This window comes from Myiozetetes cayanensis, unplaced genomic scaffold, assembly GCF_022539395.1.
Source record: "Myiozetetes cayanensis isolate MyiCay16 unplaced genomic scaffold, myiCay2020 scf2-11, whole genome shotgun sequence".
NCBI lineage: Eukaryota > Metazoa > Chordata > Aves > Passeriformes > Tyrannidae > Myiozetetes > Myiozetetes cayanensis.
This window is the reverse complement of record NW_026087411.1, coordinates 83,449,255-83,463,574: the sequence shown is the minus strand read 5'-3', so window position 1 is coordinate 83,463,574 and position 14,320 is coordinate 83,449,255. Positions and strand designations below refer to the sequence as shown.

The window sequence follows — 14,320 nt, the reverse complement described above, 5'->3', positions numbered from 1 at the left end:
GTTTTTTGTTTGTTTGTTTGTTTTGTTTTGTTTTGCTTTTTTTTGATCTGGAATACCTTGCTCATTTTCCTATTTAAAATATTAGATTTTAGTACTTGGAGCTCTATACTACTTCTGCATAAGGTATCATACTTACCTACATAAGAATTAATCACCTTACATAAAGCAGTATCCCAACTGTGGCACACAGCAGTGAATTTTTTTGTTGACAACTTTGAAACTAGACTTGTGTTCCTATCTAAAATGTCCAACAGGAAAACATCAGCTTTCAGATAAGTCTTCATTTTGCTTTGTTTTATCACTTCTGAAATATTTTAGAAATTATTCATAACTTCCATTGAATGAAAAAATGGAGGCAATAATGCAGCATGAACTTTTTTTTTTCTCATTTAAATTTGTCTTGAATCAGAAGGCTGAATGGTGAGGACATTGAAAAAGCTCTTCCTCTTCTGAGATAGTTCTAGCATGGCTGACTTTGATATTTTAACATTTATGGAACTAGAGGTTTATGAAGAGTCTTACAGAATAGCTGGTTATTGTGTTCATTCTCTCCTGTGGAAAAAAACCTGTCATTTTTAGTGGTTACACTGTTTTGTACTGGGTTACACATCAGCAGACAGGAACAAGAAGTGAAGCTATATTTTCATGAAGTTGGTCATGTTATTTTTAAACTTTCCCACTGTTTCACGCACAGGGGAACTGTTGTGCTCAAATATATTTTTGCCCAATGAGATACACCCTCACTGGTGATAGACTTGTACAAAAAAATAATAATGATACGTTGTTACTGCAATACTGTGAGAGGGAGAAAAGGGTGTGTGCGGAATGTCTGCTCTGCTAAAACTCTGAATAGCAGCTGGCAGCTTTCTGAGGTAGGTAAAGACATTCAGGGCTTCCATGGCTCTGCCAGACTCTGATAAAGGCTATTTTGGAGGAAGTGGGTCTGATGAATGTTCAGATGTTCCAATGTCATCGAGCAGCTCCATTTCCCTTAGGAAAGTTTCTTGTGCATGTTTTTCTGCATTAGATCCTGATAAGGGGATGACAAAATGTGTTTCATTATGGCTGCAAATTGCATACCTTATGATAACTTTGTAGGGAAGTAGATTTAGTGTTTTCTGACTGGCAGCAATTAGTGCTGCTCTGAAACATTTTTAACCCTTCCCACTTCAAAGGGAGTTGGAATTTCTGGCTGTTCATGATGGTGCAAGTCCCAGAAGCTCTCATATAGTATCTGTTGTGCTGAAGCAAATGTGAACCAAGTTGCTGTCTTTCTCCTAAACTTCCCTGTGAGATGTTTCTCAGGGCACTGCCTTGCTGAGCACAGCGTTAAACAAGCAAACATGTTTGTTTGTTTCTTAAATTCATTCCTTAGATCCCATTGGTTGCCTTTACAAGTATGAGACGAGACTTCTTGTCTCCATTTCCACAGGGAAAGGAGCCTCTGCCTGCAGCGGCATGGATGCTGTCATGTTTAATTGGCACAACGGGGGTTTTGTTCATTCATAGCTACTGCAAACGAGCTATTACTACGGTAAACAGAAAAGCATAACTAAAAATCTCCCTCGTACAATAGGTATTTTTTGTGCAGATGCTGTAATGCATGTGTGCTGGGATGTTTTTCCTTCCTTTTTACAACAATATAAATTATGATTTCTGGAGAGGAAAGAAGGAACAAAGTTGCTTTTGTTATGAATTTTTCCAGTTGGATGTGAACACTTGATAAATGGCTGTTTTGTATAACTGGAATACAAGGGTTGAAGGAAGGTCTTGTTTTACTTCAGTATTGATTTATTGAAGAAAAAATGCCAGCAAACAACCAAAGATACAGTATTTGGTGATACAGAAGATGTTATGTATTGAACACTTATATTTTAAGTAGGAATATTTTAAAACAGACTATGACAATGACAGCACAGTCCTTTGACTGAATGAATAATTTGGATTTTTTTTTTCCTTCGGAAAACTGAGGAAGGTGTGTTATTTACAATGCTGTTCCTTTTGCAGTACTTTTTTAGTCTCTTTTTTTTTTGTATTGCACATTATTACATGCGATTTTTGATATGAGGTTCAAATATTATTGCAATAAAAGGTGTATTACAGTGACTTCATTTTTATAATGTAGTGTAGTAGTATAAATGCTGCAGCTTCTGTCTGCATCTAGTAACTTGGTAACACTGATGTTTCTGAAGTATAAAGCTGGCAACTTAATTTTAAATCATGCACAATTGCAGTGCACTGACTTGTATCATTGCATGGGATATATTTGAACTATATTTGTATTTTATTTTCTGACAATGTTAATGTTTCTCATCTAACAGACCTTCCAGGCTGCTATCAATCAAGTGTTTCCTGCAGAGGAGGATAGCAAAAAGGATGTAGAAGATAACTGTAAGTTATGAATTTTAAAATAAATTATTTATTTGAAAAAAATAATCTGCAATGAAGAGAATATTGTTTCCTTACAAGCTTCCTGTTCCTTCCTTGTAGTCTTTGTTTGAATTTATGTATGACCTTTACTAGTCCTTTACACTTCTTAAAGTAAGCCTATTTTAAATATAATTTATTGCACTTTTTAATTTTCAGTTGAACAGTTTAGAGGAACAGGTAGTCACATTATTCCCATATACAAGTGTCACTTGACTTCAGAAATACTGCTTTCAGATTATGGGTGTAACAATTTTTTATAGTGTGGCAAAAGACTTAGTTGCTTTATCAGCAGCTGCACTGTGCAGCATTTTCCTGCATGTAAGACATTTCTCAAATAGCATTCCTGTGGAAGTGCAGGTAATAGAAAATAAATTGTAAAATAACCTTCCCAAAACTGGAGACAGGAATCAGGACCACAGGGAAAGGAAATAGTTGAATTGGATAAAGGAGTCCTGGTGGAGAAGGAGTTTTGAGGTGAACTTGTGTAATAAAATTCACTGTTAATGTGCAGAGCTTTTATTTCATTAAATATTTTACAGTTAGGTGGATGAAAACTAGTCAAATCTGGGGAGAGGGCGAGAATACCAAGAAAGCTGACTAAGCACTATCACGAGATTTTAGAGAACTTTAAACAGATATTTTACTGCTGCTCCTCTGCAAATCACAGAGCCTGTCCTGTCCTGAATATCTGATGAAGGCAAGTCTTTTAAACATTCCCTGCAGTACTTACTGCTTGGTGAAAATCCTGATGACTTCATAAATAGTGAGCAAAAGTATCTTCTATTGTTCTTCATTTAAAATAGAGGCTAGGAGTCTGAAAGTTGTTTAGGTGATGTAACCCCAATTCCTGTCTTGGAATAGGGTTTAGTATTTATATCCCAGGGCAGGAAATACAGCTGTTACAGCTGCTCCATAAGGAACAAAAAGATGAGATCTGAGTCTTATGATCTGATTGAGGTGGCGCAGTGTTGTTATAATTAGAACCAAGCTGGTAGCCTTGATTTCAGTTGCTTAGGTTTTTGGAAACAGGATGTGAGTTGAAATTTTTCAAAGTTGGTGTCGGTATTCTCTGCAAATAATGATTATCGGGGAAATGCATTTAACTTGTGCATCTGTCACAGTGATTTTACTGAGATGTCCTGGCACTTCGGTGTCATAATCAGGGAATCGAAATTTGGAGTGAGATTATGGAAATAATTTGAGATTATATCAGAACACTGTTCAATTAAATTAGTCAGAGAAAGTGTCTTCTTTGGCTTACCAAGTAAAAGATAAAACTTAAAAATACTTTTTGCCAGTAATCCTGCCTGAATCAAACATTATTTTGACTTTTCTAATGCATTTTCACTTGGTTATCACTAGTTGAGGTTTACCTGCAGGATGTGTGAATCCCAAGTTCATTTTCCTTCTGTCAGAGAGCACTTGTGTTGAGTGTTATTGATCTTTAAGAAAAAAACTATACTGAGTGCTCATAATACTGTTACAAAAAATCCTGAAAGACTAGTTAATAATATGCTTATCATTCCAAGCTATACTTTACTGATTAACTCCCTTCTAGGAACTAATTTGCTGGCCTTTTGCTTTTTTGCACGCTTAGTCTTCCATGTGCCATATTCCACTAGCTGCAAGAGACACCTTTCTTAGTATCAAGCCCATCCTCAAATGAGAATTTTTAGTAAATATTGCAAACAGTACAGAATCAACACATTTACTTCTTTTTTTGAGATTCACACTCCTCCTTGGGTCCCCCCAAGCCCCACTCATACATGTTACCATATGTGGAATTCCTTTTAATAGCCAAGAAAAAGATTAATTTCTTTTAAACTTCTGGGGTGAAAAAAAATGAAAGGGACAGAGTATCAGATAAGACTCTTAAAAACCACCAAAACATTTCTATATATGCAGAGCCTTGCAATTACTTGATAAAATAATTTTCCATACAAACCCTGACTCATTGTGTACCAGGAGAGCCAGTTTGAGTAAATTTGACATTGATATTTCCTTGCTTCACTGCACTTACGTGAACTTTGTGTGTATAAGTAAATATATGGACAACTAAATGCACATATACACACTGGCTGTATTTAGACATGAGCCATGTGAATATTCAGAATTCTTTCTCTCTCTCTCGGTGACTTCCTTAGCCTCTGGATATGGATGCCTCTTTTAAAGGATGTATTCTAGAGAAGCATTTCAAAGCTGCTGACATAAGCCTTAGTTTGCATGTCTTGAGTGGAGATGGTGACATTCCCTCAGGGAGCAAGCTCCCATTTGCTCCCCTAGTCTGCAGGTATAACTGCTTTAACAGGGACTTGTAAAGAAAGTACTGGGGGCACAATGAAATCTGGGTTCCTTTGCTGTCCAAATAAGCATGCTAATAAAAAGTTGATGATTAACTGATGACTGTTTCCTTTAATATAAACTGCAAACCCTGAGAGGTTATTAGGAAGATACGGTCAAGGGAGTCAATAGACAGTTGTTTCACATCTCAGTACTGAGAATCTGAATGGCTTAAGTTTGAAGTTTGCTAATTTTTTAAAACCCTTTTCCTTCCCAGGCAATACAGGGGGAGAGGAGACTTGAACTTTCATTAGAGCAAACAGGAGTTTCTGTTTCTGGCCCATTTCCTTCTAATGTCTCTTTCTCTTGGATGATCTCATTAAAAGAGGTGAAGGCAGACCTGTGGTTTGTGGTCCCAGAGCCATTTTCTCAGCCATGTGAACTGAGTGTGCCTGGGGAGGGCAGAACTAGTCCTGCTGTGCAGTGCTGGGTGTCGGCACTTGGTTGCTGCACCTACCAGAGACTGTGGGGTTGTGTGGGAATGTGTGTCTGCCATGGCAAAAGGGGGACAACTCTCCTGCTTCATGAAGCAATTATGCACAGGTATGATTTCAAAGCTGTTGTAATCCAGAGGGAGAGTTTGCTTAGTGTAAAGCTAAAGGGTGCTTTGTGTGCCTCTGCCAGCACAGGAATAGGAGTGAAAGGGATTTCGTGGAGGAAGATGGTTTCTTCTGACCAATTCAGAAGCTGCAAGGTCCTTTGAGAATCGTGAATGATTCCAGGCATTTGAAGCAAAGCTGTATTTGGTCATGTAAGAACAGGAAGGGCTGTTACTCTGTGGAGCTAAGCAAGCCAAAGAGAGGCTGCAGATGGCTGGTGAACTTGACTTTACTTCAGGCATCCCTGTGGAGATGGCTGAACAGTTGACTTTAGGTCAATGAACTGGCAGCCCTTCTTACACGTTTGTGTAAATAAGTTGGAATACTCTTTTTTTTTCTGCTGAAGCCCTTGAGGAAGGGCATCAGTTCAACTTCAGACAACTTGGTTGGTCATTATACTTGAGAGGTGTGCATGTAACCGTTGTGTGATGTACAGGGTAGAAGTTACTATTACAGAGTCACAGAATCAATCAGGTTGGAATCAATCCAATCAGACTGAGTCCAAGCTATGACCTAACACCACCATGTCAACTAGACTATGGCACTAAGTGGCACCTCCAGTCTTTCTTTAAAAGGAAAAGACATTACAGGACAGTGCTTACTCTACCCACAGTATTCAGATGTATACAGCTTTTAAAATGGTGCTAATACTCTAAAGTTTATCAGTATGGAAGCCAATCAGTTGTAACTAGACAAAACGGTGTTGTGTATGTGAATTTTATGCAGCAAGATAAAAAGAGTTGTACATATTTGAAAATGGAGGCTGTGTAATGAGTAGTGACCTCAGATGGTTTAGGGATAATGTTTTTAACAGTGTTACAATGGGAACTGAAAATTACCTCTATAATTAAGGCAGCTGACACTTTCAAGTGCTTTATAGCTGAAAACAAGGACCAGCTTTGCTGGAATGTACACCTGTGTGGTGTGAGGCTTTCTGTGGATGCCCATTTGCTGCCTAGAGCCACCACCTTGTAATATTTTAGCAGTTAGTTCAGGTGTTTCCTGTTAGAGAACAAATGAGAAAAATAAAGCTGGAGTTTGGTGTGTTAGCATTTTTTTTCCCCTAACAGTTTCTCTGAGGAGGCCTAGTACTAACAAAATTCAGGACTGAAGCAGGGAAGGTGGGATTGGTGCCTGGTGCTGCGATGATGGCTGCTGCTGCCTCCAGCCAGTGTTTCCCAATTAGATGTTTATATCCATCAATCCCCAGAGCCGGCTGTTATTCTAAAGGTCAGCTGGGTGACATTACCCTGGGGGACACTGTGGCTGAGACTGGAGAAGGGAGCTGGAAGGAAGGAAACAGTCATTGCTGGGGATTTTGGTAGGCACCAGTTTCTGTATTTGGGGGCCTGCATGGAGTGAGACGCACAGTGTTCAACTGACAGGCTGGTAAAAGGAGCTTGCACTGAGCAGAGCCTGTGTTGAGGCTCCTGCAGTCTGACTCTTTGTTCTGCAGCTTTCTATATGGTAAAGAGTAGGTCTGTGGTTTTTAAAGTATATATTGAGTCAGCAGTTTTGCCTCAAGACATGTAAGGAAATGACAGGATTAAACTGTAACCAAAGAGAGGGCAAGTAAAATTCTCCTTAATCCTAAAATTTAAGTTTTTGTCTGTACATGAAGGTACTCTGGAGCTCTTAATGGTATGTGATTGTCTTGTACTTGCAGGTTCCCTGATGTATTTAAATGAGGCCACTCTCCTTCACAATATCAAAGTTCGGTACAGTAAGGACAGAATTTACGTAAGTATTTTGTGTCACGAGAACCAGTCTAATATAGACGTCCTTTCAAACATTCAACAAGTGTTTACAATCCTGGGTTTTTTTCCTATAACAGAACTGCTAACATGGAAAGGTTGAGGTTGTAGGCCTTTTTTTGCACCTTTTTATTTCTTCCATGATACTTCGTTTGAGATCAGAATCACATTAATCACAATAATGGTAGCTAATTTTTACCAGGCAGAGCAATACATTCTTCTCCACATGACTGTTCATGTGCAACCACAGCACTGCTTTGTGTAACAAAGCTCTGTTCCTGCAGGTACCTTACTTGACTGTTAACAAAGATAGTTTTCTTTCTTCATTATTTTTGAACGAAGCAAACAGGTGCTGTCTTTGACACCTCCTAGCTCAGATGTCCATCTTAATCTTTTATATTGCTATCAAATTGCCTAATTGTACTTAATGAATTCTGACTAAATTACATTTTGTCCTTGCCATCTGCCCGGACATTGACAGCTGTGAAACAGAAGATACGAGTTTTCCTTCTTTCTTATTTTTTTTTTTCTTCTAATAGAAAGCTGGCTGGGAATAATACAAAACAGTCCTACATATATTTTTAAGTGTCTGTGTTAAAATAATTAACTTTTAGCATACTGCTGTAAAATTAATTTAGTTAAACCCTTTTATATAAATACAAAAAGAAAGTATAGCTGTTTTCTTCTGTTGCAGTTGATTTACATAGCTATAAATTTTTTATGGCCCAAGATCAAGCCCTAGTTTTAAAATAAATAAATAAAAAAGGCCATTTGAATGCTGTTCTGGGAAAATAATCCTTTAAAAAACCGAAGCAAACAATAAACCTCCAAGGAGGTAAAATTGTGAATCTGAACTGATTATGAGGTAGGATAGTATTTCAGTTCATAAAGCCTTCATTGTAAACAAGTACTACTAATATGTTGTCCAGAGTGGGTATATTTTCTGGAGGGGATAAAAAAAAAAAAAAAGTTGACTTTTTGTTTTTCCAGTATATATTTTAACTGCCTTGTAAACACTTTTCTGCCTTTTGTTTAATCCTGGTTAACAGCATTTCTCTTGTTATTAAAAGGAAAATTAATATTAGTACTTGCAGCTCTTGAAGAAAAGTTTTCCTGCAGTGAAATAAGTGCTAAAAATAGAAACATCTAAGAAACGGTGATTCAACCCTCTATCAACATATCACAATAGTGTCCAAATTTCAGTTGTCTAGTGACATTTCAGTAACAACAAAGCAAATAAATTATTCAGGCTGAAGGTTTATCTCATTTTCTTTAGATCTTTCACTGCATATCTTTTGCTTTTTTCTTTGATTCTAACCTCTCTTCTTCCCTGCCATCTGGCCACTATAACAAAGCTATGAAAGTTTTTTTCAGAAAAAACTTTTCTTCAGTCTTCCTTATCCTGTGGAAAGGTAAAAAGTAGCCTTCATTTGGATTCTTCTCAAATTCCTTCTCTGTGAGAGAGCATTTGCATTCCGTATTTCTCTCTGTGGAAGCAGCTATAGCTGATTTTCTCTCAGCTGAATGCTTTTATTGCCAGGCTTGAGTGCATTCCCAGGCAGGATCCTTTCAGTCCTTCCTGCTGAGTTGCTTCCATTAGATATTTTAAAGTGATCCTCCTCGCTGGAGGACAGTGCACTACGCTGTCCACAAGCTTAGTTTATTCACTTTTGAGGAGGAGGTTTTTGGAGTCCTATCCTTGGTCCAGTAACGCAGACAATAGGAAATAATTTAAAAGGAGATTGGAAGAAAGGTCAGATTTAAGACATACTCCACAGCTCGGTGGTTAGAAAATTTTCCCAAGAGAATTTAATAGAAGTCACAAGAAGATAATAAAAGGAACTCTAAAAATATGTCCTGTCTTGTATCTGCATTAGCTGGAGAGAATTGTAAATGCAGTTGTTATACTTAGGCTGTAGCCTTCAATAGTAATAGTTGTTGTTAAAAGTGATGTTAACCACTTGCTTGGATACTGGCTAATAGTTTGATGTTAATTGTTTTCTTCACAGACCTATGTAGCCAACATTCTTATTGCAGTGAATCCATACTTTGATATACCGAAGTTTTATTCTTCAGATACTATTAAGAAGTACCAGGGTAGATCGCTTGGAACATTGCCACCACATGTTTTTGCCATTGGTATGTACTGAACCTGTATTTGTCTTTTAAAAACAAACACTGAGTATGTCACAGTCACCTATAAATTTCCACCTCTAACAGCGATTAATTAATTTTGATGTATTATAAAATAAAACCACTAATTGCTAAAATTGCAAGTCTCCTCATCTTCAATATGCAGTTTGAAGAACTTGGAAATAAGCAACCATGACAACCCTTGTATGATTATTCTGCACCTCCAGTGTTTCAAGTCTAAGCAGTTTAAATCTAATTTGCAACCATTTAGAAAAAAAAAAAATCTAAAAAAGAAATAAAGAAATTCAGATTTTGGAAGTGAAAAATGGTTTAATAATGATTGGCATTGTCTTTCAGTGTAGTGATTTTCTTTGCCTTTTTTGTTTTCAGAGCACATACACTGTTTCTTTTTATATGCTTCTGTTACAGATGGAAAAAATACTGAAATGTTATTTATAGGATAAATTCGATTTCAGTCACTTTTTAAAATAAAAAAATTAATTGGAAACTATAATCAAGATTTGACTTGTTGAAAGCCTTCTCATTTTTTTTGCATTTTGTTTTGTAATCAAAAGTATAAATAGCTGGGGATTTAGTACCTATTGCATAGCAAGAAATTGATGTTTTTCCAGGTTTCCTTGTCTCAGATGTTGCTTGTTGCAAAGTACTGAAACCAAAAGTTTCCCTTTGAAAAAAGTACTAAAGCCACATTGGTTACTATTTTGTAAATACATTTAATTCAAGAGATGTAGTAGTTATAGGTGCTTGGTTTTGTTTTGTTTTGTTTTGTCCTGGATATAGTTGAGTAGGCCTTTGTTTTCAAGCCTTTGAGTTCTTACATGTCAGTGTTGGAAGATGAACAATTATAATGTAAATTAAACAGAAACAGACTGTAATGAATTGTAGTGCATTTAATTGTAAAGATCTACTTTTTATTCCTAAAAATGTTACATTTTGATTGTAGCATTGTAGCTCAACTTTATCCTTGCAATTCTGCCGAATATTAGTATGTGTCACGTTTAATGTGTTCTTCTTTTTAAGCTGATAAAGCATTCCGTGACATGAAAGTGCTCAAGATGAGTCAGTCCATCATAGTCTCTGGAGAATCAGGAGCTGGCAAGACAGAAAACACTAAATTTGTTCTGAGGTTTGTGCGTTTGGACCAAAGTTATTATCTGAATCTCTTGTGTGGATGCATTTGGTTGACATACGGAGCTAGTGGTGATCATTAGGTTTAAGACACAATTCAGGAAGATATGTATTAGCTTCTACATGCACTTTATTACAAGAAATTAATTGAATTAAACTGAAGTGCTGACATAATAATACGTGGTAATACGTACATACTCATAGAAACCTTAACTCAGTTGAAGGGACATCACGTAGTTATTATGGTTTATGATGCAGGCATTTTAGTATTGCACATCTGGTCTTGTGGAAGATAAAAAAACATAACTAGACATTTTAACTGTATCTTGCAAGACACTGTTGGTTTTGCCATAAATGTGCATTTCTCTGTTTTCCTGTCTTAGGCTTTTTTTTGGTTTGCTTGTGTATCCAGGGTTTTTAACTTCAATATACTTCAGCTACTTTACTGAATAAGACTGAACAATGGGATTTATTTATTTGCTGATGTTCGTATATGAGCAATACTAAGTCAAGCATTTTAAACTGTATGGAAGCCGTATTGCTGATGTATATCAGCCTTGCTTCCACTTGTTTGCATTATACTCTAACTGCTTTTTATCCCTCTGGAACACTGTAACTGGAGAGCTCCTTAAATACACCTATATTATAAGTGTCCCGATTATGCAGGGCAGCACAGTGTGGGCAGTGTGAATACACTCCCTCACCCCATCTTGTCCCTGTTTCCCCTATAAATCTTCAATTCTGTTTTTCCTGACATCATGTGTTTTCTAGTATTTATAGAGTTGTTATCTTCCACATCCTAGGAAGAATTGTCACAACTGTCTGCCTGCCCGTCATACTGCCCTTCTCTGCCCCTGTGCATTCTTTCACAGATAGCTGTAAGAATTACTGCAAGGTGCTGGTAACGATTCTTACAGGGGACATCCTGACTTTGGTCCTGCTGAGAGTGAATAAAAGACAGCCGGCACTGGGAGAATATCTCCCGAGGAATGCTCTTAAAGGAGGTTGTTCCTCTGCTTCTCAGCAAGGGAAGTTCTGATTACACAACAAGCAACGTTGCTGTTGGTTCTCCCCACCACCTGCCCCCATAGAGCCCATGTACAAAACATAATTGAGTTTTAAGAATTGCAAGATTATACCCTTGCATGATCAGAATGTAAAATGTACTAATACAGCTCAGTTAGTGTTTCTAAATTATTTTTGGAAGGTCCTATTTTCAGTACCTGTTTTTAGCTTGTCCCAGATTTACTTGTGAATTTCCAGAAAGCATGCCCTGAGCACAGGGAGAAAAAAAAAAGGCTGGAACTTTAGAGCAAATACCTTGGGAATTTATTTAAAATTATTTCTTCAATTGCTAAATTGAATCTTGCCTTAATTATGCACCTTCAGTTTCCTATCTTCACCATCTCCATGTGGGGTTTTTATTAACACTGATAGTTATGAACACAGAAACTTTATGCGTGGAAACAATCTTAAATTTGGGAAATAGACATGAAATCTTATGTGTTTACTAAGATTTATTAATAAATACAGATAGTACAGTAATAGTTTGATTATATTTGTGTAAAACTGTAATTTCCATATACATGTCTAAAAGAAATTTCTAAGGGGCCTTGGAGTATTGAAAAAAATCTGAAGTGTGCAAGAATATTGTTGTTTTAACAAAAAAGAAAAGTTAAACTGCATTTATTTTAAAATGTATAGGTATTTGGAACTTACTCATTATGTTTTCCCTGTAGTAAATGGTTAGTACGTATGGTGCACAGCCATCCTTAACCCTGTTTAATTGAGGTAATCTGACATGAGATAAATGATACCAATATTTTTATCTTGCTTTACAGGTATTTAACAGAATCCTATGGTAGTGGCCAGGATATTGATGACAGAATTGTAGAAGGTATTGAATTTTTCTTTCATTTAATTGAAAGTTCCAACACTTACATTTTTTTCAGAAGAGTGAGTCAACAGCAACTGAATAAAAGCTATGATATAAGCACTATCAGACTTCCTAGGGGCATAATTTATGGGTAGTTGACCTTCATCCTAGATTCTGAAAAAATATTTTTTTATTTGTGTTTCACTTTATTTTTGTTTATTATCGTATCATACAATCCTTGATCCAGAAAATGAGTGTGTGTCTGAATTGAACTTTACAACGTCTGTACCCACAGTTGGATTTTAAACTGCATAAAATCTGCAAGGACAAAATTACGTTTTCATGACTATCTGTTATTACAAGGAAAGTGCAGTTCCTCCTAGTCACCGTAAAGTTCTCAAAGTAGATAAAGTAGATAAAGCAGATAAAGTAGAAAAGTTCTTTTAAATTATGGTTCTGGGTCATTTTTCTGTTACAACTTTTTTTGTCAGAAATCACATAATTCAGATTTGTGTTTTGATTGTATCTGTCTTTATAATAGACTTCCAAACCAGGTCAGAAGAGACTGTATTGATCATCCAGATGAGCCTGTTTAATGCTGCATGCACTTCCTAATTGAACGAAAAATAAGTTTTTGAGAAAATACAAACATCTCAAAAACAAGCAACAAACCTAATAATGCTTCATATGTCAGTTTTAGTCTTCTATAGCAATAGTAAATTTACTTTGGAATTTCCCGACTATTTTTCTTTAAACATTTGTTTACCTTTTCTTTTGCTTTAAATTTTTCTGTTCTTTGTTGTTCTAGAGAAGTACTGCAGGCTTTAATCTCTTGTTGACATAGGTTTGCTTAAAGCAGTTCCTTAGTGAAATCCACTGTGTGCTAAAGGAACTCAGAAAATGGCCAGGAGTTGGATAATGCCTGACACAAATTAATTGGTACTTGTAGGTATTCCTTGAAGAGTTTGGGTTTTTTAGTCTAAACCAGCATCAGCATCTGCATGAATTCTGAAGTGTTTTGGGCACAATTTTAATGACCACGCTTATTGCATATGTATTACTAAAGAACCTTTAACCTAGCTGGAAGACCCTTGTGATTTTTTTTTTATTCACAATCTTTTCTTTAAAAGTTAATATTACATAAAATGCCTGAATAGTTATCAAAATCTTTTAAGAAGTCAGATTTGTATTTTCATAAGCTTTCAGTTAAAAACAGAAAAAATCTAGTCAAAACAAAAAAGTTAATTCTTACATCCCATTAAATTATGCCTTATTATCCATACTTTATCCAAGCAGTGATGTTATTCCTTCATTCTTTAATTGTTGTAGGAGCAGATAAGTAGATGGTTGTCAGTGGAGTTTTAAATCTGAGTTTCTGCTTGCTTGGTTTTCCAAGCATATTTTGAGCTAGAAGCCTTAAAAATATCCTGTAGATATTTTTAATGGCTTATTGTTAGTGAGATTCAGTCAGCTGGTTCTCTTTGATCTTCAAAGCTAGTAAAATGCAGTCTTTCAGAGGCCTTTGTTTCATAACTACTAAGCATTTTGAAACAGATTAATCGGTGCATGATATTTGTCTTTATATATATATATGTGCATAAGATTGCTTGGTGCCACTCTTTCTGTATGGGCTTTAACGTGTTTGAAATCGGCAACCAGTAAAAAAAACCAAAACACTCAATCACTTAACTGACCTAATTTGAAAGGGCAGTTTGAAGTAGTTTTTGAAATCAACACTCTCGTCTAATCTTTTTTTAATTCCCTAATCAATCTAATACATGCATGACATTGCATGCGTGACATTTAAGTGGCATTTTTGTCTGTGGGATAAGTGGGTAGTTTAGATTTTATGAATAATAACTAACTGGGAAGTGCCAAATTTTGTCTTGTCTCATATAGTTTATGTATTAGTTGTTTACCTACTTGTGTACAACAGCATAGCGGAATAATTTTTGGCATTTGTCTCTGAATTTCTTACAGTATTGATTAAAATACTATGCAGTGTTATGTGATATCTAAGTATCTAATTTTATGTTCTG

General features: G+C 36.1%; 1 protein-coding gene across 1 annotated transcript in view; it reads left to right on the top strand.

The window, feature by feature from the left end:
• Nucleotides 1-14,320, top strand: part of MYO6 (myosin VI) — a 109,598-nt gene that overhangs the window by 35,476 nt on the left and 59,802 nt on the right. Inside the window, 5 exon segments of the mRNA XM_050314257.1 lie at nucleotides 2,322-2,391; nucleotides 7,036-7,109; nucleotides 9,133-9,262; nucleotides 10,298-10,403; nucleotides 12,247-12,302. Coding sequence (XP_050170214.1) covers nucleotides 2,322-2,391; nucleotides 7,036-7,109; nucleotides 9,133-9,262; nucleotides 10,298-10,403; nucleotides 12,247-12,302 — 436 coding nt within the window.